General features: G+C 38.8%; 1 protein-coding gene across 1 annotated transcript; it reads right to left on the reverse strand.

The window, feature by feature from the left end:
* Positions 1-911: 911 nt before the first annotated feature.
* Positions 912-23614, reverse strand: C4H8orf88 (chromosome 4 C8orf88 homolog). Its single transcript, XM_061995887.1, has 8 exons — positions 23601-23614; positions 22644-22696; positions 17132-17157; positions 11771-11840; positions 10625-10701; positions 7436-7520; positions 4436-4542; positions 912-1010 (listed from the first exon to the last, which is right to left on the reverse strand). Exons 1-8 carry the CDS (start codon positions 23612-23614, stop codon positions 912-914), a joined length of 531 nt encoding a protein of 176 aa, XP_061851871.1.
* Positions 23615-25382: the final 1768 nt, after the last annotated feature.

Here is a 25382-nt window from a genome sequence, read left to right on the forward strand (position 1 = left end):
AGAAGGAGTGAGGAGAGGTGTTTTAAGATTTGGTTTTATTTCTCATAGCCCAGTTCTGTTCTGACGGTTCATTAATAAATCAAACCATTTCTCCCCAAGTTGAGTCTGTTTTGCCCAGGATGCTAATTGCTGAGCGATCTCCCTGTCCTTATCTTGATCACAAGCCACTCATTATATTTCTCTCTCCCCTGTCCAGTTTAGGAGGGGGAGTGACAGAACGACTCAGTGCACGTCTGGCACCCAACCAGGGCTAAACCACCACATATACCCATTTACCCATATAAGACATATTATTAAAACATGTCTTGTTCCTCAATTTTTCCCATTACTTTCCCTTTTCAGTCATAAACACTGGAAAATTATTTACAAAGAACTTCAAGAAAAGTAATGATAGGCAGCTCTGCTGTTTTGATCTATGATAAGTCATGATTTCTCATTTCATGATTTCTCACTGTTAGTAACTAAGGTCTTCATAGCTTGAAAGAAGGTATGTATCCACAGAACATGAAGGAATTTCTTGTGTCAAGATGGAGATTTCAAGCTAAGTTTTGTCGTAAAACAAAGAAAAAAATCAAGCTGGAGGAGTACATACCCTAAGACATCTGAGATTTGACATAGCCAGTATTTGTTGTTCCATTATCACTGCTAAGGAAGCAAGCAAATAAGCTCCAGTCAAGTATTGGTTTAAAATTTATGGTCAAACTATATGGCTACACAACACAAACAATAAAAGACAAAATTCTCTCACAGCAAAACACAAAATTATTTATTTTCACTGTAATTGTTTTACCATCTTGGACATTACAAATGACTTTGAAAGCGTTCAGGCAACTACAGAAAGAAACAGGCATTTCTGTAAGTTTCACAGGGTCCTACTTTCATCTGTAGGCACTTAAGTACCTTCAACAATCTTAAAGATCTGCATCATACGTAGTTCTTTCATTGATGGATTTCTCATCTTCCAAACAACCTGTCACTTCTTGCATGCCAATAAAAGTGTTGCTCTTTTCCTGTTAAACAAACAAACACTCAAATTACTCCAGATATAAGAAGTCATTTAAATGAAGTTTTCATAGGTCTGCTTATAAGATAACAATTTGATATCTTTTTGATTAATGCAAACAGTTCTACTTTCATTAATCATAGAGACATAATCTTAAATCTTCCTGGAAGACTCTGTAAATACAGTAACATCAGTTCAGTTTAAATGCTGAGCTATGTACAGGTAGGGCTGACCCTCACGTCTCAAAAAAACCCAGTGTTTTTTGAGACAAATGAACTCACAGACCACTACTTGTAATAACAACACCTCCCTTGTACAGGTCACTCCAGGAAGCTTTCTCCATCTGAAAATACAGCTTCCACTCTTAGATGGGTATATACTTCAGCAGCGAATTCAAAATTTCAGAATTGGGGAAACCTTAAGATAGGCCTGAATATTCAATTTAGCAGCAAACAGTTGACAACCACTTACTCCTAAATACAAGCTTACAGACATGTTACAGGATCATCTGTTCATAATCAGAAATTTCTCTGGGGGCCTCCTTCTGCCCCTTTTAGCATTATTCATTTAATTTCATCATATTTCGTATTTCATTTAATCTCATCAATGTATCTGGTTTCTGAGCAGAAAAACGGACATCTTGAGATCAGTCAGCACACTGGAATTTTTCCATGTAACCACAGAATCTGCTGCATGAAGGAAACTAAAGTGTAGAGGGGAGAGGATAGATAACAGAACACTTGAACACTGTATTGTTCAGTGAAATTAAATGGTTTTGCACAGTCCATGGGAAACAAGTCCTAAACAATGATACTATCAAGAAACACACATTTTATATTCCTCTATATTTGTTCTGGTACTGGTTTACCAAAAGAATACTGTCTTTAGATGACTTATTACCAGGGTGCCAGAAGCAAAACTGCACAGCAATTCACTTCAGCGCTTACCTTGGAGACCTCAGGAACAGTAACATTCAGATAATGTTTATCACCATCTGCTACAGGATGTACTTAATCTGTATCTCTCCCACCCTTCTAGAAACCACAATGGCTATGTGGAAGATTTTTTAATTATTTTTTCTTTTTAACTAATGGGAACATCCAATAAGACCTGATGAAAGACAGACAGCTTTCACAGCTTCAGCAAACCAATTGGTTTTTCACTTTGAGGGTGACCAAGCACAGCAACAGGCTGTGCAGTCTCTCCAGAGAAAGGCTGTGGAGTCTCTGCCTGTGGACATACTCAAGACCTGACTGGACACGATCCCAGGCAAGGTGCTCTGGCCTACTCTGCTTGAGCAGAGGGATTGGACTAGGTTACCTCAAAAGGGCCCTTCGAAACTAAATGATTCGAGGAAAATTCATTAAAAGCTACTGAAAATGTCCTTAGGAAGAAAAACAAACAAACAAACAAAACCTCAAATCCAAACTAAGGCTGCAGATTGTAATTCTGTCTCATCTGCCAGAAAGCAGGACCTAGGGCTGTTTAACCTGGAGAAGACTAAGTAGGGATCTCATTAACACTTAAAAGTATTTAAAAGGTGTATGTCAAGATGATGGGGTGACACTTCTTTATGTTGTCTCAAGCGACAGGACAAGGGGCAATGGACATAAACTGGATCACAAAAAGTTCCACTTAAGGAAAAACTTATTAACTGTAAAGGTGATGCAGCCCTGACATGGGCTGCCCAGGGAGGTTTTGGAGTCTCCTCTAGTGGTTTGCAAAACCTGTCTGGAAGTGTTCCTGTGTGACCTGATATAGGTGAACCTGCTTTGGTAGGAGGCTTGGACTAGATCATCTCTAGAGATCCCTTCCAACCCCTACCAGTCTATGATTCTGCAATTCTATCAGTTTGTCTTACTTTTTCTTTTATTCTAGATGCTTTCTCACATTACATGGTCAAGAACTATTAAATGCTTTTCCTCCAACCTATATAGTCTAAGAAATATTACAAAAAATCCATAACAGGCTCAATCCTTTTAGAAGATATTGGGCTCAGACTATTCTCATCCAAGATAAATCCTGTCTTGGAAAGCAAAATGGCTTATTCAGTGTCACCAGTTTAAGAGGAGCTATACATCAATCCATTCTGAACAGAATCCTCTCCTATTTCCATGTTGACTGATCAGTCCTATATTTCATGAAAGTCTCACTAGTACTGCTTTCCAAAAAATGCAGTTAACTCAGAGGAGTAAATTACACAATTCTTTGTCCCACAAATGTTTGTAGTTACTCATTTTTCTTCTTCTAGTTTTGAAATGTGTTTTATCACTCCTCGTTCTTAAAATTCAACAACATTCTTGGAAACAACGGCAGTTTTTTCCTTTCTCTTGCCATTAAGGAAACCACTTAGTTAAAAGTGAGCTGGTATATCCATGTAAACATACACAAATATGCATCTTAAGACAGTTCATATCCAAAGAATTTAGATTTAATTTACAATATATACCTCCAAACAAACTCCCAAATTAGAAAAATTGACTGTCTACACTAAAATTCAACACTTAGACTACAATAATGTATCATTTTATCTTACATTAACAGCAAAATATGTATTCTAGTCAATTCAGAAAAAGAATACAAACTATCACCAACCATGTTTCATACTTATAATGTGGAACTAACTTCTAAGTATGACTAGCAAGTTGGTAATATCACCTTTATATGCTCATGAGACCAGTATACTTGCAATACCCTTTTCAACAGTCTCCAACATCACAGCAAATTCACCAGCTTTTGCCTTCTTTTAATGAGAACAGGATTTTTTTCCTTTATCTTCCTACCCAGCCATCCATGGTTTGTGCTTAAGACACCAATGATGATAGTGAAGTGACACACTTTATGTTACTCTAAAACAACATTCTGACTATTAAGGGTATGTAGTTCACCCACCCCCTTTTGCAGCTGAACAGAACCAGAACACTGGCTGCCTTTTCATCTGTATAATAAGCTAGCATATGCAGGTGATGATTTAGATACATGAGTAACACAAAGCATAGGAACTGGATATTGAGTCCTGACTAGCTTCTTCACAGCATCAGAACGTCTTTTAAGAGTAGCCATCACAAACAGTGAGATACTATTATTTTAAAGAGAAGACATCATATAACTGGTTACACTTATGACATCATTCTACAGACACAAATCCTTCTCCAGTCAAACCAAACTCTTAAAGCATAGGCAACCCATTTTGGCTTGCACCAGTTTTTTCTATCCTTCTTTCCCTTTACTCAACTATTTGCAATTTAGCCATGTCATGAGCAATTTTTGAGTTCATTTGTCTGCTGACTCCATTTCTGCAGGGATCTTCCTTTACCTATAAAGATAATCAAGCGAAAGCATAAATTGTAGCAACATTTGCTACTCTTAGAAACTCAAGTAACCTCCCTGACTGTTTTTCATAACTTCACTTCATGTTAAAAATGCACTTACTGGTTTTTCAAGTACAATTGGATGATCAGGAAGAAACGCAGGCTTCTTCTTTGAAAGAGAAACACTTGAAAGTTTCAGAAGGAAATCTCTGCTGTATTTGATCCTTTCTGTGAACATACAAAATTACTAAGTTTGATATTACTGTTTAAGGTATTAAGGTTGGGAATTCAAAGAACTGCTCTGTTTTCTTATATAAAGGTGGGAATCCTGCCTGTGTAAAATCAGTCTTAAAAGCAGCAGTAAGTCTGATCTTGCATCAGGACAATTTCTAGTAAATTACAGAGCATTTCACTTTATCAAATTGACTTAGTAAATATGGAGGACTAATCCAAGCTAACAAGGGTTTGTTGTTTTAATATAGAAGGAAAAAAAAAGTGAACCCAACCTTACACTATAGACTGATTCTCCATATCTTCTTCCAATGAACAGAAACATCAAAAACTTACCTTTAAACACTAGAAGAAAATCTGTTTATAACTCATAACAAAGTTGCAGATGGGACAGATGACAAAAACTGAGTGTTTCTTTTACTGGAGCTACTAAATTGGTATCTTTCAGCAGCTCAAAGTAATTAGGAGATCTGCTGCATGTGAACTGGCAAAAAGGATTAACACCAATGAAAATGTTTTGAGGGTTTTATACCAAAACAAGAGTCAGAGGCTTTGCTTACAATGTGCCTGTTATCATTCAAGTTTGTACCACTATCTCTACTCTAGCATAGCTTCAAAGGTACTATGTCTACCCAAGTCTGTATTTAAGCTGATATTCTTAAGCAAGAGCAGAAATAAGAGGAATTAGGCAAAGAAGAGACAAACTTTAGTTCTGATCCTTGGTGATGAAAAGCTTTCTGTCTTTAGGAATAGCGGGCCTTTTGTAAGACTGTTACAAAGTCACCTGATGGAATACAGAATACAGTTTTTGCTTCTCAAGCTATAGGCTGTTGACAAGGGAGGCCACAAAGTCAACTATTAACGGGATTTTTCCTGCCTTTGACCACAAATTATTCTCATAGCTGCTGAACCTATGTGAGGGCATGAGGATAACTTTAAAAAGAATAGTTTAAAAAACAGGACCAAACTTGAAAACTTACAGCTTGGTACTTTTCCTCATTTAAAAACATATGAAGATGACAGCTTCTCTAAGGCTTTCAACACAGTCTCCCACAACATCCTTCTCTCTAAAGACGTATAGATTTGATGGGTAGACTGTTGAGTGGAAGAGGAATTGGTGGGTGGTCACATCCAGAAGATAGTGGCCAACAGCTCAACGTCCACACAAAGATCAGTGACAACTAGTGTCCCACAGGAGAACAGTATTAGGACAAGCACTGTTTAATAACTTCATCAATGTCACAGATAGTGGGATCAAGCACACCCTCAGCAAAAGTTTCCACCAAGCTGAACGGTGCAGTTGACATGCCTGAGGGATGGGATGCTATCTAGGGGGACCTGGACAAGCTCAAGAAGTGGGCCCATGTGAACCTCATGAGGTTCAACAAAGCCAAGTGCAAGGTCCTGCACTTGGGTCAGGCAGCCCCGAGTATCAATACAGACTGCAGAATGAAGGGATCAAGAACAGCTCTGCAGAGGAAGACTTGGGAGTACTGGTGGATGAAAAGCTGGACTTGACCCAGAAATGTGTGCCTGTAGCCCAGAAAGCCAACAACGTCCTGGGCTACATCAAAAGCAATGCGGGCAGCAGGTTGAGGGAGAGCATTCTGCCCCTCTATTCTGCTCTGGTGAGATCCCACCTGCAGTACTGCATCCAGCCCCGGAGTCCTCACTCAGCACAGGAAAGACATGGACCTGTCAGAGGGGATCCAGAGGATGCTACAAAAATGTTCAGTGATGGAACATCTCTCCTAGGAAGAGAGGCTGAGAGAGTTGTGGCTGTTCAGCTTGGAGAAGGCTCCATGGGGGCCTTACTGCAGCATTTAAATACTTAAAGGGGGTTTATGAGAAAGATAGGGACAAACTTTTTAGCAGGGCCTGTAGCAATAGGACAAGGGGTAATGATTTTAAACTAAAAAAAGGAAGATTCAGACTAGATACAAGGAAGAAACTTTTTACAATGAGGGTGGTGAAACACTGGAACAGGTTGCCCAGAGAAGTGGTCCAATTCTCCAGAGACCAGTTCGTCAGAGACTACTTCAAAATTGGAGATTACAGATGAAGATTTGAGATGCCTCATTACAGGAAGACATGAACAGAAAACTGTCTCAGTGAACTAATGACCTAACTCAGATCATTGACACAGTTTCTGTGACATGTTTAAGAATGAAGAATTAAGCAGGAAGCAAGGCAGAGAACTGTGAACATATATCTGGAATATGAGATTATCCCTTAGTGAAAAAAGTTTGGCCTGTTTAAACCACCAAACCATGACAAAAACACTATTCTGCTTTATGAGTACTGAGTGATAGGCAGTATAGAAAAAAAAAAATAAGGAGCAAAACTTAAGGATGGAACTAACATAAGAACAAACTGTCTGGGACTAACCATAAAAGAAATTAAGTAAATTCATCAGAAAATTAGTATTTCAGAAGCACTGTAGTAAGAGTATGAAAAGGAAGCCAAACTACAAAACTCTGAAATTAGTTGCTGCCATAGGTTGAAGGACGCAACTCAAACTTGTACTTCTACACAGAGAAGCAACTTACACAAAAACATGGCTTTGTGTGAAGAAATTTTTATGCCTAGGGTTTGCTTTTCCTTGGTTTTGTTGGTTTTGGGGTTGTTTTTATTTTAACATACAATCAGGTCTACTATGGAAAGTTTCTCACTTCAGTTATGGCCACGTTTTACACTGTCTCTGGAGAGTGTTATGTGAAAACCAGAAAGGTTTCATATTGCTGTCAAATTGTGGCATGGAAGGAGGAAAACTCTTAAGTACTGGCTAATCAGACAAAAAAAATTACATGTAGCCCATATCACTTCAAACTTCAACCATTTTCGATTCAGAAAATACGATTCTGATACAGAACTCTATGCGATCTGTTACCTTTCTTTGTTTCTGATTCATGCTGTTTTGCTTGACACAGCATCGTGGTTTGAGTTAAGATCTTCACTTCAGTCATTTCAGGTGACTAAAATAGGAATGAAAGAGTTAAACATTTTTAAATCTATTTGAAAAAAAAAAGTTATGAAGGTTGGTACCTTTAAGCATATCAAAACAAGTATGTATGTTTCTGGGTTTCTTAATTAAAAACAAAAGTTGTAGCACAGTTTCAGTAATCAATTTTGCTTTCGCCAGTCATCAAGATTATTAATACTTTATGTGCATGAAGAAAACTGGATTCTGTTCATTCATTCTATTCCTTGCAACTGAATCACCATCTTCCTCCCAGTATAAGAACGGTCTGAAAATAAACCACCCAGAGTACAGTCAGAAGCTTACATGCTGGGAGGTAAGAAAACCAGGAAGGACTTTCCTTAAGACCAAAAGAGAGACCTGGGTTGTCTCACTTAGCAAAAGCATCAAGACCCAACAACTACAGTATATTACTGAGTTCCTTCCAGCTGCAAAAATCCTGAAGCAAGTGTTTTGGAAAATAGGAAAGCAGTTTACACTCAATAGTTCGTCTTGGCTCCAGGAAGGCTCTTCTGGTTTGTCTGAAGAATTTTAATATCATTCCAAGGAGGATAAGGAGAACTGAAAACTTTGTGGAACATTTGTCAAAAGCAGAAGAGATCCTACATTTTGGACAGAGACAGCAGTTAACACTTTGTGCTGTAACTGCAGCACCAGCTTTCACAGTGCACTAAGACTAGAAATTGTGAAATGGCAAAATATTTCTAGTGTATTATCCACCCTGGTCAAACTTCCATTTTCTGTGGTTGAAATTTAGTTACCTTCTCCTCATTTGTCTAAAACTTCTGGGGGTAAAAAGTTTTAAAAATCTAGGGATTTCAAAGAATTAAGTTAACATGGAAGGAGTTTTTTGTGATGCTCAATTTGTCTTGGCAAGTCTTAAGCTATTCAGAGGCTCTTTCCAAGTACTAGCAAAGATTTAACATATTCTCAAATCTGCAAGACATGCATGATAAAGCAGAATTTACAGCAATGTGCCAGACAATATCATCACAATATTTTTACATTTCTTCCTGCGCCATGTCTCATCGCATCATCCTGCCAACCACTTTATAATAGGAAGAGTGCTACTCTGTTTGCTATTTGGTCCAAAAATTAACATGTGAGTATCACCACTCAGAACCATACTGTCAGAACATGTCCCCACTTGAAATCTATCTACAAAGAATGGATTCTATCTATAAGGAATATCCCTAGAGCAGTGCATGTATTACTGAAGCTCAACATCATTTTTAAATGATAGCTAAGAAGTAGTAAACTAAAATTGATCCTGACTCATTGACACATTTCAAGCCTCTGTACCTCAAATGGATCTGAGGTGGTGGACTCAATGTTCTCCAGACCTCTGAAAATGATTTGAAGAAATAAAAATTGTTCATTTATCCAGTTAGGACACAGTGAGTATTCAGGAATTTCTACGCTGAACATCAGCTTGGTGGAAATTCCCTAGAATCAAGGCTAATATCTTAGACACAAGCGCTGTCACTGTGGTCATTACTAACAGTAGAATCATAGAACAGTAGCTCTTCTGCACTTCCTCTAAGGCTTAAGATTAGAAGTTTGTGGCAGTAAGTTGCTCGGATAGTACTTTTAATTCCATAATTCTCTGTTCTTTATACTCAGAGTTGAATTTAACACTGACCAGAACTCTTGATGTGCCATATGAAGATTCTTTTTTTTCCTGGCAGAAGTCTAAGCAGCTTTAAGTGTACTTACCAAATATCTCAGTATAAGGCAGTTTGGAAAAATCTGGTTTCCAAATTCTTCTTCAGTTCTTTCACTGCTTTACAAAGTTCATCAGAGTGGACTTTTTTTTTTGGTTGTTTTGGAAGCCTCTTTTATTTTTTTTAAAATCTATTTCTATAGGTTAGTGGCAACGACAATCTGCTTTAGTTTTTAAAATCTTCACCATGCTTTCCAAAAAGTCACCTGCATTTCCTGTCTCCTAATCTATGTGAACTTGAATATTTATTCTCTCTTTAATAGATCATCACTACATAAGACTAGACTATGACTGGCACAAAAAGTTGTTACCAGTTGGTTTCCCTTTAGCAATACTAAACATTACATCAGCAGTTGTTTTTCACTTTACAGTGTGTTTAGTGTTGTGCTCATTCATTCTCTGTAAAAGGAAATATACTAGAGGAGGAAAGAAATTTAATTAGGATAATTAAATTTTAATGACTGCAGATACAGAGTACTATTGCTACCTTGCCAAAAAGGTAATAGGAATTACAAGGTGTCATAGGGTACTGATCAGCTGGTATTTGGAGATAACTCATGAAATAGAAGACAGTGAAAAGTATTAAAAAGTCATTTCGATATCCTATGCCAATGAAAAAGGCTAAATAATACAGCTACATGAACATCAAAGAAATGCAGTATGTAGCTACATGTAGCTAAATATTGATGAAAAAGAGTACTACAACACTGTTGACTGAAGCTACAGGCAGCTTCCAGAAGCTTCATACTATAAAGACAAGACTATGGGACTACAAAATTAATTTTGGAGCAAAGAGTTATAATCTATTTCAAATTTGATATTGTACCATGTCTAAAACCAAGTATTTCTGTCTGCTTCTTGTTGTTTGAATGCTAAGGCCCATTTACTACATGATCCAGCAGTCAGTGAAGCAGAACTATAGAATGCACTGGAACTGTTTTAATTACATAGGTTTGTGAGGTTTCCTGCTTCAAAAGAATTTTTAAATGTGCTAACAAAACTGAAGAAAAAAATATTTGTAATGTTATTCTTTACATGTAAGAAGCAAAGGCTGAATATGTGCACTTTAAGTTGAAAATAATTGTCTTGAATTCAATGAAGACTAAGGAAACGGTAGACTTTCCTAAGACTCTTAAATAGCTAACTCATAAGATACATTCTCCAGCTACTAGTGCATGGAAGTATTAGGGAAAAGCATTCCTGAAACTCATACTTAACACTGCTGTTTATATCATACGAATTCAAGGACACTCCAAGCTGGAAATGCAGTTTACTTTTTATTTGGTACCATAAGGGACCATCTGACCTCACATTTATAGTACTCTAGAACACATCCCATCAACTTTGTCATCTACCGCCATTTACTCAACACTCACCCAGCCAACCTCACTCTTCACACATACTTCAGTGTTGCTAGGTAATTCAGTTGGAAGGTTTAACACAATGGCTGATGCTGGGGAAGAGAAAATATTAAGGAAAAACATTTTATATAGACTCCACATTTTTATTTTGTGCTACTAACCACAAGAACATTACTGAAATCCAACTGCAATGAGATTAAATGGGCATTACAACTGAAAATATCTAAATCATCATTTCTAAGTAAAAAATTATGACGTCACTTAGCTTCTGTCCACTTTATCACTGCTGTCACTGTTTCTCTGGCCACAAAAAAATTATAACTTAAAAATACTAGTAGCTTTAATACTTCAATCTCTCAAAGGTATACAGAGATTTATAAACAAAAAGAAAATATGCATGCCTGACATAATACTGTATTTTTTTTTCTTAGGCTTTTTTCTGCTTTAAACTGGCATGAAGGCTAGGTAGAGCAGTATGGTACAGTGTATTTTACTTGCAATAAGCCTAAACAATAATCTGTTAAATTATGTGTATTTCATGTTTTCAATAGTCAACTAACCTAAGAAACCCAAATTTAATAGAAAAGCCTGATCAAAGTCAGAATTTCAGATGTCAAGCTAGAACAACACTAAAAAGAGCTCTGCATAAACCTAAAGTAGTTTAAATTCAGATTTTATCACAGAGATGATGTAGCAAGATCAAAACATAGCAAGATATAACATTTACAAATATCTAAAGGGTGGGTGTCAGGAGGTTGGCAGATCCCTTTTTTCTATAGTAGCTAGCAACAGGAAAAGGGGTAATGGGATGAAGCTGGAACACAAAAAGTTCCACTTAAATATAAGAAAAAACTATTTCACTGTGAGGGTGAGGGAGCCCTGGCACAGGCTGCCCAGGGGAGTTGTGGAGTCTCCTTCCTTGGAGGTCTTCAAGACCTGCCTGGACATGTTCCTATGCGACCTGATCTAGGTGAACCTGCTTCTGCAGGCGGGTTGGACTAGATGACCTCTAAAGGTCCCTTCCAATCCTTACCATTCTATGATTCTATGATTTATATACCAACTCATTAAAAAAAATCCAAGTCACCTTACACATGCTTGTTAATTTCCTTAAAGGCAACTGAAGCTTTGGCAAAGTGAACTGTATGTTAGCTATGATACCTTCTTTAGAAGACAGATGACGAACAGGTCGTGTTGGCTGAAGGGATTTACCAATAAAAGTTCTAGTTTCCTTTAACATTTTGCAGCATCACATTTAAAAAGCTGCAGAAATCAATATAGAGCATTCAGTTCCCCATATTGACATTCAGTGAGAAGAGCAGTCTAACTACCACTCATTCGTTGCATTTGATGGGAGGATATACTATATTTCAGTAATTGGGCAGGAAAAAGCAGCAAGATCTAACACAGAAATCTTCTCAGATGACAGAATATGATGGATAAAATTTGCATAAAGATAAAATCAGAATGTTTATCAGTTTTCCTTCCAACTGAGCTACCCTAGCTGCTTCTCAAAAAAGTTTCTTTCCTGTATTCATGTCTGTATGGTTGGAGAAAGGAGATGGGATATCAGATGGAAATGAAGCTATTTTCTAACATTTAACCCATTGGGGTTTAAATTAACATGAGCATACTGGCTGCAAAAATTCCTTTCATATATATCTGTCTACATAAACTTGCATAATTGTTTTTTAATACCTACTTTTGTTAAATTAGTACAGTTTTGCATCTTCTCTCTCACTTTAGCAGAAACACCAAAAAAAAGAAGCACCAAAAACTGCTAAGGTGGCACTGCGCTGACAAACCTCCCACTACAAGTAAACCACTAGTCATAATATATTAATTTGTAGTATCTATATCTTAATTTTTCTCTTTCCCAACCTCATCTCCTTTGTCAGCGGGGAGATTTCATGATTTAAATGAATTTCATCTTCTTTTAGAGACTTGTCAAGACAAGGGAATAATTGTTACAACAAAAAGGAAAGATTCAAAGGAAATGATAAGGACTTCAAGAGTTAAAGAGATTATTATCCAAATGTAGTACAGAACATGAAAAGAGAAGTCAGGTCATTTAAAATATGATCCAGCATCACTTTCCACTATAACTGGTCTTTCCATTATAGGAAAAAAAATACTATTTACTATGCTATAATTTTTTGAACTTGAACATTGAACTTTTTCTATAATCAAGTAACAACCTTCCCACACAGACAGTTTGAACCCATTCAAGTCTAGAAACTGACTGTTAAATGGTTACTGTCTGAATTGGAACAGTTTGGCTAAAGTGAGGAAAAAAGTTCTGGCTTGATTCCCTGGTTTTCCTACCTTCTCATCTTAAAAATGAAAGTGGTAGTCAAAAGCAACAATGAAAATTCTTGCAGGTGAACGACTGAGACTACTGACATTGAAGATACATTTCATTTTATCCAGATTAGGAATGCTTGTTTAAACCATGTTTATATTAGATACTAAATTTTCACAGAAACCAATGCAGTAATAATATTTGCGTTGGAAAATTAAGACGAGTAAGTTTTCCTCACACTCTGGCTGCAAATGCTATGCACACTTTAGAAAAAAACACTATTTAAGAGGCTGTCTAACTTTCAGAATGTAGCACACTGGTATTTTCTAAAGCATTCTCCTGATGATGAAAACAAAATTACTTGTGGCAACCGCAAAACAACACATTTTTCTCCTTCACCCTCTCCCTGAATTTCCACAGAGATGATGTTCAAGAAATCACATAGTCCCAAAGCAAGCAAGCAAAGAACAACCCAAAAAACCTCACCAGAGTATGAGAGGGGGGAGTTTGGACAGAGGTGAAATCAAGTAGGTGAAATCAAGAGGTGAAATCAGGGGGTTGGACTAGATGATCTCTAAAGGTCCCTCCCAAACCCTACCATTCTATGATTCTATGATTCTTAGTATTGTAACAGCTCTATTTGCTCCTTTAAGCATAAGGAAGAGGTTAGAAATGACCTTGACAAGTCATCTAGCTCAACCTTCTGGATTAATAGTGTTCTATGTGACCAGTAGTCAGAAAAGTGGAGAAAGATCATTTTTACTAGCTGAGAAATAAACTGCCTCCATGACAAACTACTGCTGCAGGGGCAACTCCTGCACTGGAAAACTTTACCCCCCTTTGCAAAGACCATATTGCTTCTTGCGAGTTACTCCTGTCAGTGACCTGCCCACCAGAAAGGAAGCCCACAGCAAACAGGCCCAGCAGGATGTCTGTAGGACAGCTTTTTTAGAGTATTGTAACAAGATGGCCATTCAAGGCGGACACCTTTTGAGGACCCAGCAGAAATGTTCTCTGGAAGACCCTTTCCTGAACATGTGAAAGAGAATTAGAACAATTTTTGTAATAAATTCCCCTAGCCCTGCAGAACCACCACTGCCTGCCTCCCCTTGCCCAAGCAGGCACGGCACGGTGCCGCTCCGAGCCCACGAACGCCGATCACCACCCACAACGACACGAAGCCGCCTCCCTCCTGCACAGTACCTACCGGCCAGCGGCGGCCCTCCCCGGCCGGTCACTCGCTACTCGCCGGCACCTCCTGCCCCAGCCTTGGGCCGAGGGACGCGGCGGACTACCCCAGCCCAGCGCTAACGCCTCCTGCGGCCGCTTGCCCAGCCGCAAGCGCCTCGGCGGACGGGCTGCGAGGCACCGCGCTCCCTCAGCGGCGGGCGGGAACGGCCTTCGCGCGGCGGCGCTCGCCACAGCCGCGTGCCGGGCGGAATTGGGCGCTAACGGGCGGTTAACGGTCGCGGCGCCGAGCGCTGGGGCGGGGGCCAGCGCGGGTTGTAGCCTAATGCCGATTCTCGGTGCCCTGAGTGGGTCTGCTGTGGCTTCTGCTTGTGACTTGTTGCAGAATGCAGACTTGAAGGGTGCCCTGTGGGGCGTAGCAGGTTTTGGTCGGCCCTGCCAAGGAGCAGGATGGCAAGATGAGGTGCTGTCACCTGTTCCCTCTTGTATCAGAGCTGCTTCCTCCCTCCTGCCCAAAGTATAGTCCTGTTACAGTCATATAGTCATCAGGGCCTTACAGTGGAACTGACGAGAAAATAAGTGACATTTGAACGTGACTATGAGGCCTCCACAACTAAACATATCCAGAAAGAAAAGGAAAATCCACAGGATTCAGGAAACTGTCAGGTGTGGCTTGGGAATCACGATACAGCCCTTACCAGCCCGCCCCTTTGTACCAACCAGTTACACCGGCATGATAGGCCACAGAATGGCCACCAGCTTGTTTGTGTGAGTGGTGGCATCCTGCATGTTTTGGAAATTAAAATATTTTTTTTTCTTACAACATGTAATCAACAATAACAATGGAAACTCATCAAACTCACAAAGAGGCAGACTGAAACTTCCTGATGTTAATTTACTGGATTCCAGATAGTCACTTTACTTACATTACTATAGTATACAGCATTAATGAAAAGTTTGGGGGTTTTATTTCATAGCACCTAACAACTCTCTGACTCCAAAACTTCAGAATAGGTTGGTAACCCCAAGTATGTAACAATTATATAAATAGCAAATACTTAAATAATAGATATTTAATTACTAATATCTAATGCTAAGATTTACAGTCCTGGTTCATTATATAAAAAGACTTTTTTGTTCCACCAAGCATCTGCAATCTCTGAATTTTATTCCAGTATTTTTGCAAATTTAAATATTGTAAGGATGAATTAAATGGTAAAAACCGACATCTGTACATTTCATAGGGGCTGTACAGTGGGACAATGCTTGCAGTATGTAAGAGAATAACAAGGAACGGGAGAAGAAATAGGGCAAGAGGAAAGAAAAAGAATGTGCCAGATATTCTGAAAGCTTGTTGCTCCTGGACCTGCTGGGAAGATGGGACTATTAGGTCTGGTAATGACTGTTTTTTGAGGCACTGACTGTCCCAGCAGGAACAGTTATCACCTCATACACTGCTGCCCATGAGTTGGCAGTACCAGCAATAGCAGTGAAGCCAGCTTTCCAGCAGTCTGGCCTAGGCAGAGGAGCACTGGACAGCAGCCATCTCACAGATCCCAGCAACCTGCTGTCTTAAGCATCTTTGCCTGTGCCTAGAGAGAATCCTGCTTCTGATTGTAGGGATGATAACATAAGCCAATGTGTTTTTTTCTACTTTATCAATTCTCTCCCGGTTTGCCTGGTGCTGGTAATTACCCTGCTGAGAATTTCTACTTCATTTAGTATTATGTTTTCACATTACATGTTGATAACCTAGCGTTCTCTCAAATACTTATATATATAATAATTAATGTGAGGAGTTAATGACAGATCCAGCCAAGAGAAATTTATTATATATAGAAAAATATAAACATTAAAGGTTTTATTGCTATGTGACCAAAATGCATAGATGTAGAACAAAACACCTCCCCAAAACCAATTGGCAAACTAATCAGAGAGATTATTTCCTCTTTTTTTTTTTTTAACATACTCTGTCATTTTGCAGTGGATGGCACATAATAGTAAAGTAATGGCGTTCTGCTGAAACGGAAGGACTCTTGGGTCAGCCAGGGGCAGACCTGTAGTTGCAAATTCAAAAAAGCATTTTCAGTGTAATGTGTCATTCAGTTTTGCAGACAAATGTAATCAGCCTTGTGGTGGTTTAGCCCTGGCTAGGTGCCAGATGCCCACCAAGTCATTCTATCACTCCCCCGCCTAAACTGGACAGGGAAGAGAGAAATATAATGAGATATATTCACAAGTCAAGATAAGGACAGGGAGATCGCTCAGCAATTAGCATCACGAGCAAAACAGACTCAACTTGGAGAGAAATGGTTTGGTTTATTAATGAACAATCAAAACAGAGCAAGGAAATGAGGAATAAAATAAAATCTTAAAACACCTCCCCCACACCTCCTCTTCCCAGGACTCTCCTTCCTTCCCCCCCAGCAGCGGCGCAGGGAATGGAGGATGGGGGTTGTGGTCAGTTCATTACAGATGGACTTTGCCACTGCTTGTTCCCAGGAAGAGGCCTACTCACACTTCCCACTGCTACAGTGTGGGGTCCCTCCCACGGGAGATAGTCCTCCATGAACTTCTCCAGCATGGGTCCTTCCCATGAGCTACAGTTCCTCACAAACTGCTCCAGCATGGGGCCTCCCACAGGTGCAGCTCCTCACACCCTGCCCCAGTGTGGGTCACCCACCGGGAGAACAGTCCTTCAGGTAACTGACTGCTCCAGCCTGAGTCCCTCATGGGATTGCAAGTCCTGACAGCAAACCTGCTGTCTGGTGTGGGCTCATCTCTCCCCACAGACTCCCAGGTCCTGCCAGGAATTTGCTCCAACTTGGGCTTCCCATGAGTCACAGCCTTCTACAGGCATCCACCCGCTCCGATATATATATAAATGTACAAAAAGACATGATAAAAATTAAATGTCTATTATTTGGGGGAAGACTGCCTTGCTCATCTCTCATCACTGAGACATAGCAGTACTGAACTGCAGAGGTTAATTGCCACACCTAAACTGAACAGTGAATGCTGGATATATTAACTGAAATGTTCTCAAAAACTGCAGACACTGAACATCAAAATTTCAACTGACGTTGTTTTATAAGCTCTGGAAAGCCACCCACACATACAGCTTCCTGAAGGGGATCCCAGAAGCTGCTGTTAGGAAGATGAACAGGCAGAAACACAGACCCCTGTAGGCAGTACATCACAGAAGACTTACCTGAGTAGAAGAGTCTGCTCTTACTGCTCAGACCAGCACAGGTGCTGCATGCTTCTTAGAGTTGCTTTTTTCATGTTGACACACAAAACTGTGCCTCTGTTGAAGGTCTAGCATGTGGAGGGCACATCTCAGTTGCAGAGCTTTATTTTAGCCTGGGGCACAGTGGCTGGAGAGATGTCTGGTGGAAAAAGGCCTGGGGATGTTCATTGACAGCCAGCTGAACATGGACCAGCAGTGTGCCCAGGTGACCAAGAGCATCCTGGCTTGTATCAGAAACAGTGTGGCCAGAATGAGCACAGAAGTGATTGTTCCTTGTACTTGGCATCGGTGAGGCCACATGTTGAATACTGTGTTCAATTTTGGGCCCTTCACTACAGGAAGGACAGTGAGGTGCTGGAGCATGTCCGGAGATAGGCAACGAAGCTGGTGAAGGGCCTGGAGAACAAGTCTGGTGAGGAGTGGCTGAGAGAGCTGCAGGTATTTAGTCTAGAGAAGAGAATGAGAGGAGATATGATCTCTACAACTATCCAAAAGGATGTTGTAGCAAGGTGGGCATGAATCTCTTCTCCCAAGTAACGAGTGATAGGACAAGAGGAAATAGGCTCAAGTTGCGCCAGGGGAGGCTTAGATTTGAGATTAGGAAGAACTTTTTCACTGAGGGGTTTGTTAAGACACTGGCACAGGCTGCTCAGGGAGGTGGTGGAGTCACCATTCCTGGAGATATTTAAAAGATAAGGTGATGAGGCATATAGTTTAGTGGTTGACTTGGCAGTGTGCAGTTAGGGGTTGGATTTGATGAAAGGTCTTTTCCAACCAAAACAATTCTACGATTTTGCTATGACTGCATACAAAAATGGAAGAAGATGCAACAGTACAGTTGATCCTTAAAGAAAAAAAGAGTGCTAGACTGCAGCTAACAGTTTGATGAACTATTTTTGAAGGATATCAGAAAGTATATCTGCTGTCTGCTTATTTTTGTATTAACAAAAGCATAAAAGTAAGAAGTTAGGAAAAATTTGTGGTCCAATGTGAATTGATTAAATGGATTTTTGGCTGTCAAGAAAAAACTATCCATAAAATCATAGAGTTAAAGAGTGGTAGGGATTGGAAGGGACCTTTAGAGATCATCTAGTCCAATCCCTGTGCTCAAGCAGGTCCACCCAGGTCAGGTCACACAGGAACGTGTCCAGACAGGTTTTCAAGACCTCCAGAGAAGGAAACTCCACAACCTCCCTGGACAGCCTCACCCTCGTGGTGAAGTAGCTTTTTCTTATGTTTAAACAGATCTTTTTGTGTTCCAGCTTCATCCTATTACCCCTTGGCATGTCACTAGATACAACAGAAAAAAGGGATGCCCCAACCTCCAAACATCCACCATTTATATACTTGTAAATGAGATCCCCCACAGTTTCCTCTTCACTCGACTAAACAGCCCCAGTTCCCACTGCCTTTCCTCATAAGGAAGATGATCCAAGTGATCCATATGTATCATTATCCAGAACAAATTTTTTATAGTCTATCTATGCATACAGTTAGTAGCAGATTCTTAAAAACCGCACACATATATTTCTTTTATGTGTTTACATATACATATGTACAGGGAAAGAGACTCGTGCATTTAGTAGTTGATAATCATATCCTGGAAGAGCTTGATTTGCTTTGGGAGATTGGAATTCTGAAATTGGAGCTTAATAAATTTAGTGTAAGTTTTGCACTTTACTGGGTTTGGGACAGAATTTCACTACTGACTTGAATAGAGTTTTTTACTCTGAATTCTTACATCTGACATATATATATATATCATAGCTCAATTACAAAACCTAAAAATCTTTATATATGCTGGACTTGGCCTCTGAATCTGAAAAGAAACTTCAAGAGAAATCAGCTCATGCTCCAACAGAATTTTGCTTTCCAGTGTTTAAGTCATGAGAAAAGAGTTTAGTTCTTACACTGATTGAGATCATTATCATAGCTTTTAATACCAGGGCTATATATAGAGTCTTGTGACTAAGACATTGCTACCTTGGAATTCAGTCTAATCACCATGATTCAGCAAATGATTCCAACACTTGTATTGATAAATATATAGTAAAATGGGGATAGAAGAGTGAAGTCCAAGAGCTTAACAGGAAAAAAAGACCAAAGTTTGAAACGTGACACAAGGAAACGTGTATTAGCTGTGCAAAAAGGGTTGTGATTATAAAAATTCCACACAAAATTCATGCATCTCTGGATTGAGAGTAATTGTTTATGTCACAGCTATGGGGGAAAATGATTATTAAAATTGTTGATAGTTTTAGTTTACATGATGAACAGGAAATATAATTCAAGATAATAAAACTGTACTGTATGCAGATGTGCATATATATATATATATATATGAGGGCAAGAATGACCTAAGTGAAAATTAATCCACTGTAAATTAATCCATTGTCATGGATTGTTTTAATTGGGAAATCAGATTTGCTTCATCACCTTGAAATATATTACTGTAAAATCACTAAAAGCAAATAACTACATATTGCAATGGAATCATTCTTACCCTGTTCAGCTTTTTCTAGATGCAAGGTATGGCCAATTTATAATAATCCAGAATAAAGTATCTTACTTATAAGTATACTACTTATACTTATACTACTATACTACTTATACTACTACTACATTTAAATCTTAATTTACTTGGAAGTGAAAGTTACAGATATTTCTGGAGCTTTTTAGTCAGTTCTGTTTATGCAAGATGTAGAAAAATATGACATTTTTTCTCAATGGCTGTAAATATAAAGAGTATGTTTAGGCAGGTATCTTACTTTTCTTGTTCTTTTGACTGCCACTGGAGCGATAATAAATTAAACCCAAGATTTATGAGAAACCTAAAAATTTCTAGGATAGCGTTTTTATTACCACACTAGGTGCAGTTTGATAGAATCATAGACTCATAGAATGGCAAGGGTTGGAAGGGACCTTTAGAGATCATCTAGTCCAACCCCCCCTGCAGAAGCAGGTTCACCTAGATCAGGTTGCATAGGACATATAAGCCATTTTCAGATTTATTTCATTTTTAAAATAAAAATATTTTAATTAAGCTTTTAGGAAGTTTGAGATTTTCAAGGGAGTCTTCTCAGCCATTCTTTGTAGAAGTCTATTAGTACTCCCTGGAAATTGGTTTCACAGAGAAAGGAATCAGCATGTCAGCTGCTGTGAGCTTCTTTTCACCCTACACCCTACCAGGGGCAGATACTTATACTTTGACAGTTAAACATGGACGTTTGTATCCCATTCTGAACATTAAGCATGTGCTGCCCCAGGTCAGGAATTTGTTGTTCAGTCTGATCTTCCTTCTGGAATGTGACTTCCAAAGACTCCAGTGATATCAGTCTCTTATCAGCAATAACATTTTTGCAGGATAAGTAAATCCCGACTTTTGATGTTTTGAATCCCAGCAAAGGTAGCAATGTGGCCATCACTAAAACTACATTCTAGACAGCTGTCCTAAACAAAAAATGATATATCACTGTAGTCACAGTGTCAAAGAAATAGTTATATTCATTAAAGCATGTATTCCTCATCAATTTAGAAAATATTATAGATTTAGAGAAATGACAGAGATTCTGTAATCATAAAATAGGAAAATTAGTCAGCTCACATAAACACCTCATTAAATCAGCTCACACACCAAGGCTTGCCTTCAAGCCAAGATTAAGATCTGCTGTTATTTGAAAATTCCATTCAAGCTTTCTAGCTCAGCCAGCCTGTGTGCTTACAAGCATGAAACTAAAAAGCAGATAATCCTAGCAGGGATTTCTCAAATATAAACACTTAAATTGTAAATTTTATTATTTTCTTCTTCCTCTGCCTGCTCCCCAAAATCAAATCTGTATTAGTGACAATCCAGAACACTTAACGCTATATTAAAAATACGTGAGCTATTTTGGGCATAACAGTGCAACGGCAATACTGTCAGGGCTCAGAGTTCTTGCTCATATCATTGTGCTAATGGCTGCTGCTGTTACAGCCAGGCTGCTTCTCTGGTGCAGAGAAGGGCACTGTCACACTCAACACTGGGTCACACTGTCTGTATGTAACAGAAACTGTGCTTTTCCAACATGCAGTGAAGCATGACATTGAGTTCTCCACACTCTTGACCTGCTCTGTCTTCCTAATGCTAAAAGCATAGAATTCAATAGTTCATTTGACAAAGCCTGAATGACAGGCGGCAACAATATTCTTTCTATAATTCATCAGGTAGGAAGCTTTAATTTACTGTCTCCCAAAATGAAATCTATCCCAAGCTTTCAGTTTGGCTTTATAAAAATAATTCAAACAAAGTATTTAACTTTTTTTTTTCAAGTCAATTGCACTATTTTTTGTTTGTTTAAAACAGAAAGGCTGCAAGTGTTTTTTGTTCTGGTTTAATGACACTGGTTTAAAAACACCATATTTAACAGATTGTGGTTTATGCTTTTTAATTTAAAACAAAGACAATGAGGTTTATTCTTACTAATTTTTACCTTGATAGTGTAGATGAGACTGCAGGGAGGATCTCAGTAATATTTACAAATATCTAAATGTTGGATGTCAGGCAGTTGGAGCATCACTTTTTTTCTGTTGTATCCAGTGATAGGACAAGGGGTAATGGAAAGCAGTTGGAATACAAAAAGTTCCATTTAAACATAAGGAAAAACTATTTTGCTGTTCGGGTGAGGAAGCCCTGGCACAAGCTGCCCAGGGAGGTTGTAGAGGCTCCTTCCTTGGAGGTCTTCAAAACCCGCCTGGACGTGTTCCTGTGTGACTTGGTTTAGGTGGACCTAGGGTTGGACTAGATGATCTCTAAAGGTCCCTTCCAATCCTATCATTCTGTGATTCTGTGCAAAATCATTCTTGTTAAGCATCCTGTCACAGATGTGATACCCAAACTGTACCATGTCTTATAACTGTGCCATTTCTGCTTTTGCAAAGTAAATTGCAGTATGATTGTACATCTGAGGTTTTATTAAGTAATAATAGCTGCCACATTATATTTTACACGTTTGGAAAGAGAAACCCATTTAAGGTTAACAGTCACAAAATGTGTTAATTTGCTGCAGGCCTACCAGTCAATGAAGTTGATTGCATGCCACCTCTGATACTGGTGACAGGGCATTTTAAACAAATCTGGAAGTACTTTGAATAAAAATGCAGATTCTAATGATTTATCATGAAACCTACAGCATCTGTTCTGTTCAGCAATATGTGAGACCACTTCAGTGTTTTTCCAATTAGAAAAAAATTAATGAATTTGGGGACAGTTCTTGTGTTAGCACTGCATGAGACAGTAGGTAACCAGTGATGCTTACAGCGTACAGGTGAGTGTTTCAGCAGCCTTGCCTGGGCTTGTAAAGAGGGTTGACTGCACAAAAACATGGGAAGAGTTTAATGCATAACAATAAAAAGAGTCTTGTCTTTTTTGAGAGATAGATCTCTGAGGAAAATCTAAGCTATTTCATGGCAGGCTCTGATTTTTTGTTGTTGTTTTGTACTGTGCATGCATTTTTAACAATTTTGCTCAGCTCAATTAGGTTCCTAGTGTCCAGTTTGACATTCTAAATACAAAATTACATACAACAATTTTTTAAGGGACATTTACTCATTTATAAGATAAAAAAAAAATCACAAAAAGTAAGATCTCCCTTTTAATTCATAGGGTCATAGAATGGTTTGGGTTGGAAGAGTCTTTAAAGATCATCTAGTTCCAACCCCCCTGACATGGGCAGGGACACCTTCCACTAGACCAGGTTGCTTAAAGCCTCATCCAACCTGGCATTGTAGTGCTTGTTCCTTGGTTTTGGCACTTGTGGGGTGGACTTAATTCTGAGATTTATATTGTTTCCCACTTTTCCTGGGACATGCACGATGTTGCTGAGGGCTGTCAAGCTCAGAGCATTTCTGCCAAGAACTCCAGGGTCTCTCAGCCACACAGGACACTGCTGATGGAGGGAAATCACAAGTACGCTTTTAATTCACAGGGGTTCTGGCTTCTTCAGGTTTTCCAGCTTCTAGTACCTGATACAAGGCAGACTGATACAGACAGCGACAGTGTTCAAGAGTAAGCCCAGAGACCAGCTTATAGCCTAGATTCTCTCCATCCTCATCCTTTTGCTGGGGAGTAAGGAGGATAATATTTAGGAGTACTAAAACGGTCTTCTCAAGGATGCTGTTGTGACTAGATATTATGCCCAAAAGTGCATCATGTAAAAAAGGAATTGTTTGTTTAAGCAGAATTTGATGTTCTTAAGAAATTATTATACATTTACCTCTCATTTTCCATAGCGGGAGTTCCTCTATTCCTATCCCTTGGTCTGACTCATGTGAATTGTGTTTTCTGCCTGTATCTTTGCATCACCATCCCCCTCTAGGCTGCTGCTTCACTCTGACACTCCTAGTTTGTTTTGTTGGTATTTTTTTCCTTCCTTCACTTTGCCCAATTGCAAACAAAACAGTCCACAGTACTGGAGGGGGCAGTCCTTTTCTTCTTTCAGATAGGGTAGAAGGAAGAGTTATAGGAAAGCCACATGTGTTTCCCACACCTCCAAAAGGAAAGAACCAATCTGACCAGTTCAGAGGAAACAGATATGCAGTATAAAACATGTTCTGAGATTTTTAGTTTATTCTAACACACAGGTAATTTTTTTCTGACTCTTAGCCGTATTTCATCTCACTTTCACAGTAGAGTTGAAAACATACCTGACATTATGCCAACTGATCCCGTCAAACTGCAGTTTGGGGCAGGGATAGATGGAATTTTCTGGTTATGTGGTTTATGTAAGCATAAACAAATAAACAATTTTCCCCTGCTCTCAATCCTAGAAAAATAGTACTATTTAAACTGAAACTCCACAGAAACTGTGCCCGAGACAGATGCCTGGGATGGAAAATTTTTATCTAAAAGGTTAATGTTTGATACTATAAAGAATCAAAACAGAAATAAGAGACAACTAAAACTCAGAAAATAGAAATGTTAGACAAGTTAAATATTTTTTTAAGCACACCTTCTTTTTCATTGACCTTCCAAGCAAGATAACAATGTAATTTTTGCACTCATGTTAAAAGGAATGTTCTGTTTTCTTACTCCTAAATAAAAGGGTACACAAACTATAAATAGCTGTGTAAATAACTCTTCAGCACTAATTAGAGCTAGCTGAGTAATTTTTGATGGAAAAAATAAAATAATCAGAGAATGTCAGTTTGTCAAACTCTGACTTCTGAAGGCAAGACTCCTAGGGTGATGACATTTTCAATGAAATCCAGAGAGCCCTCAGGAAAACCTGCAGGCTATCTGCTGCCTCGTCTGGTGGGTGGCTGGGGTTTCTTGCCACGCAGCCTGCTCAAGGTGAGAGGCTCCAAGCTTGCAGAGCTTTTTGAGAGCTGTGTTGTACCTCTCAAATGGATGGTCAGTAGAAATCCTGTGTTAAAGATTCATTTCTTCAAGGTACTTTTTATTTTATCTCTCTGAAATGGTTAGGAATTATGTTCAGTGTGTGGTAAAGGCATCCCTTAAATAAGCACGAATTCACAGTATTTCAAAAGTGTAACTTAAACTGACAGATTCTCCTATTTGTAGACCTGTTCTCTTTTAGAGACCCCTCCTCATGTTCCTTTTATGTTACAGATATCAGTAACAACACTACACAGAAAAATATAATAATCACACTATAATAATAAAGGCAACCTAAAATGCTCCAGTAATATGACATAAGCAAAATTTTGAAGGCAAGTAATATAAAAATCAAATTCTCTACCTATTACCTATCTGGGCAATCATGCAAATTTTCTTAATGAATTAAAAGTATGACAAGAAAAATGTATTATAAATGGGTAAGAGGGAAAGTTTAAAGATGTGGCTTTGGAAATACTAGAAATTCAGTCTCATCTTTCTTGCTGTATGTCATTTGACCTGCACCCCTGATAGCAACTTCTTTCTCACACAGCTTTTTACTCAAATAAGTCTTGAAATTCCATCCGCTACATAATTTTCCCTAGAAAATACTGCAAGAGAAAATAAGTGTGCCCTCAGAGGTCTCTGTGCCTTCCCCAAT

The sequence above is a fragment of the Colius striatus genome, chromosome 4 (assembly GCF_028858725.1).
Source record: "Colius striatus isolate bColStr4 chromosome 4, bColStr4.1.hap1, whole genome shotgun sequence".
In the NCBI taxonomy this organism is placed as follows: Eukaryota; Metazoa; Chordata; class Aves; order Coliiformes; family Coliidae; genus Colius; species Colius striatus.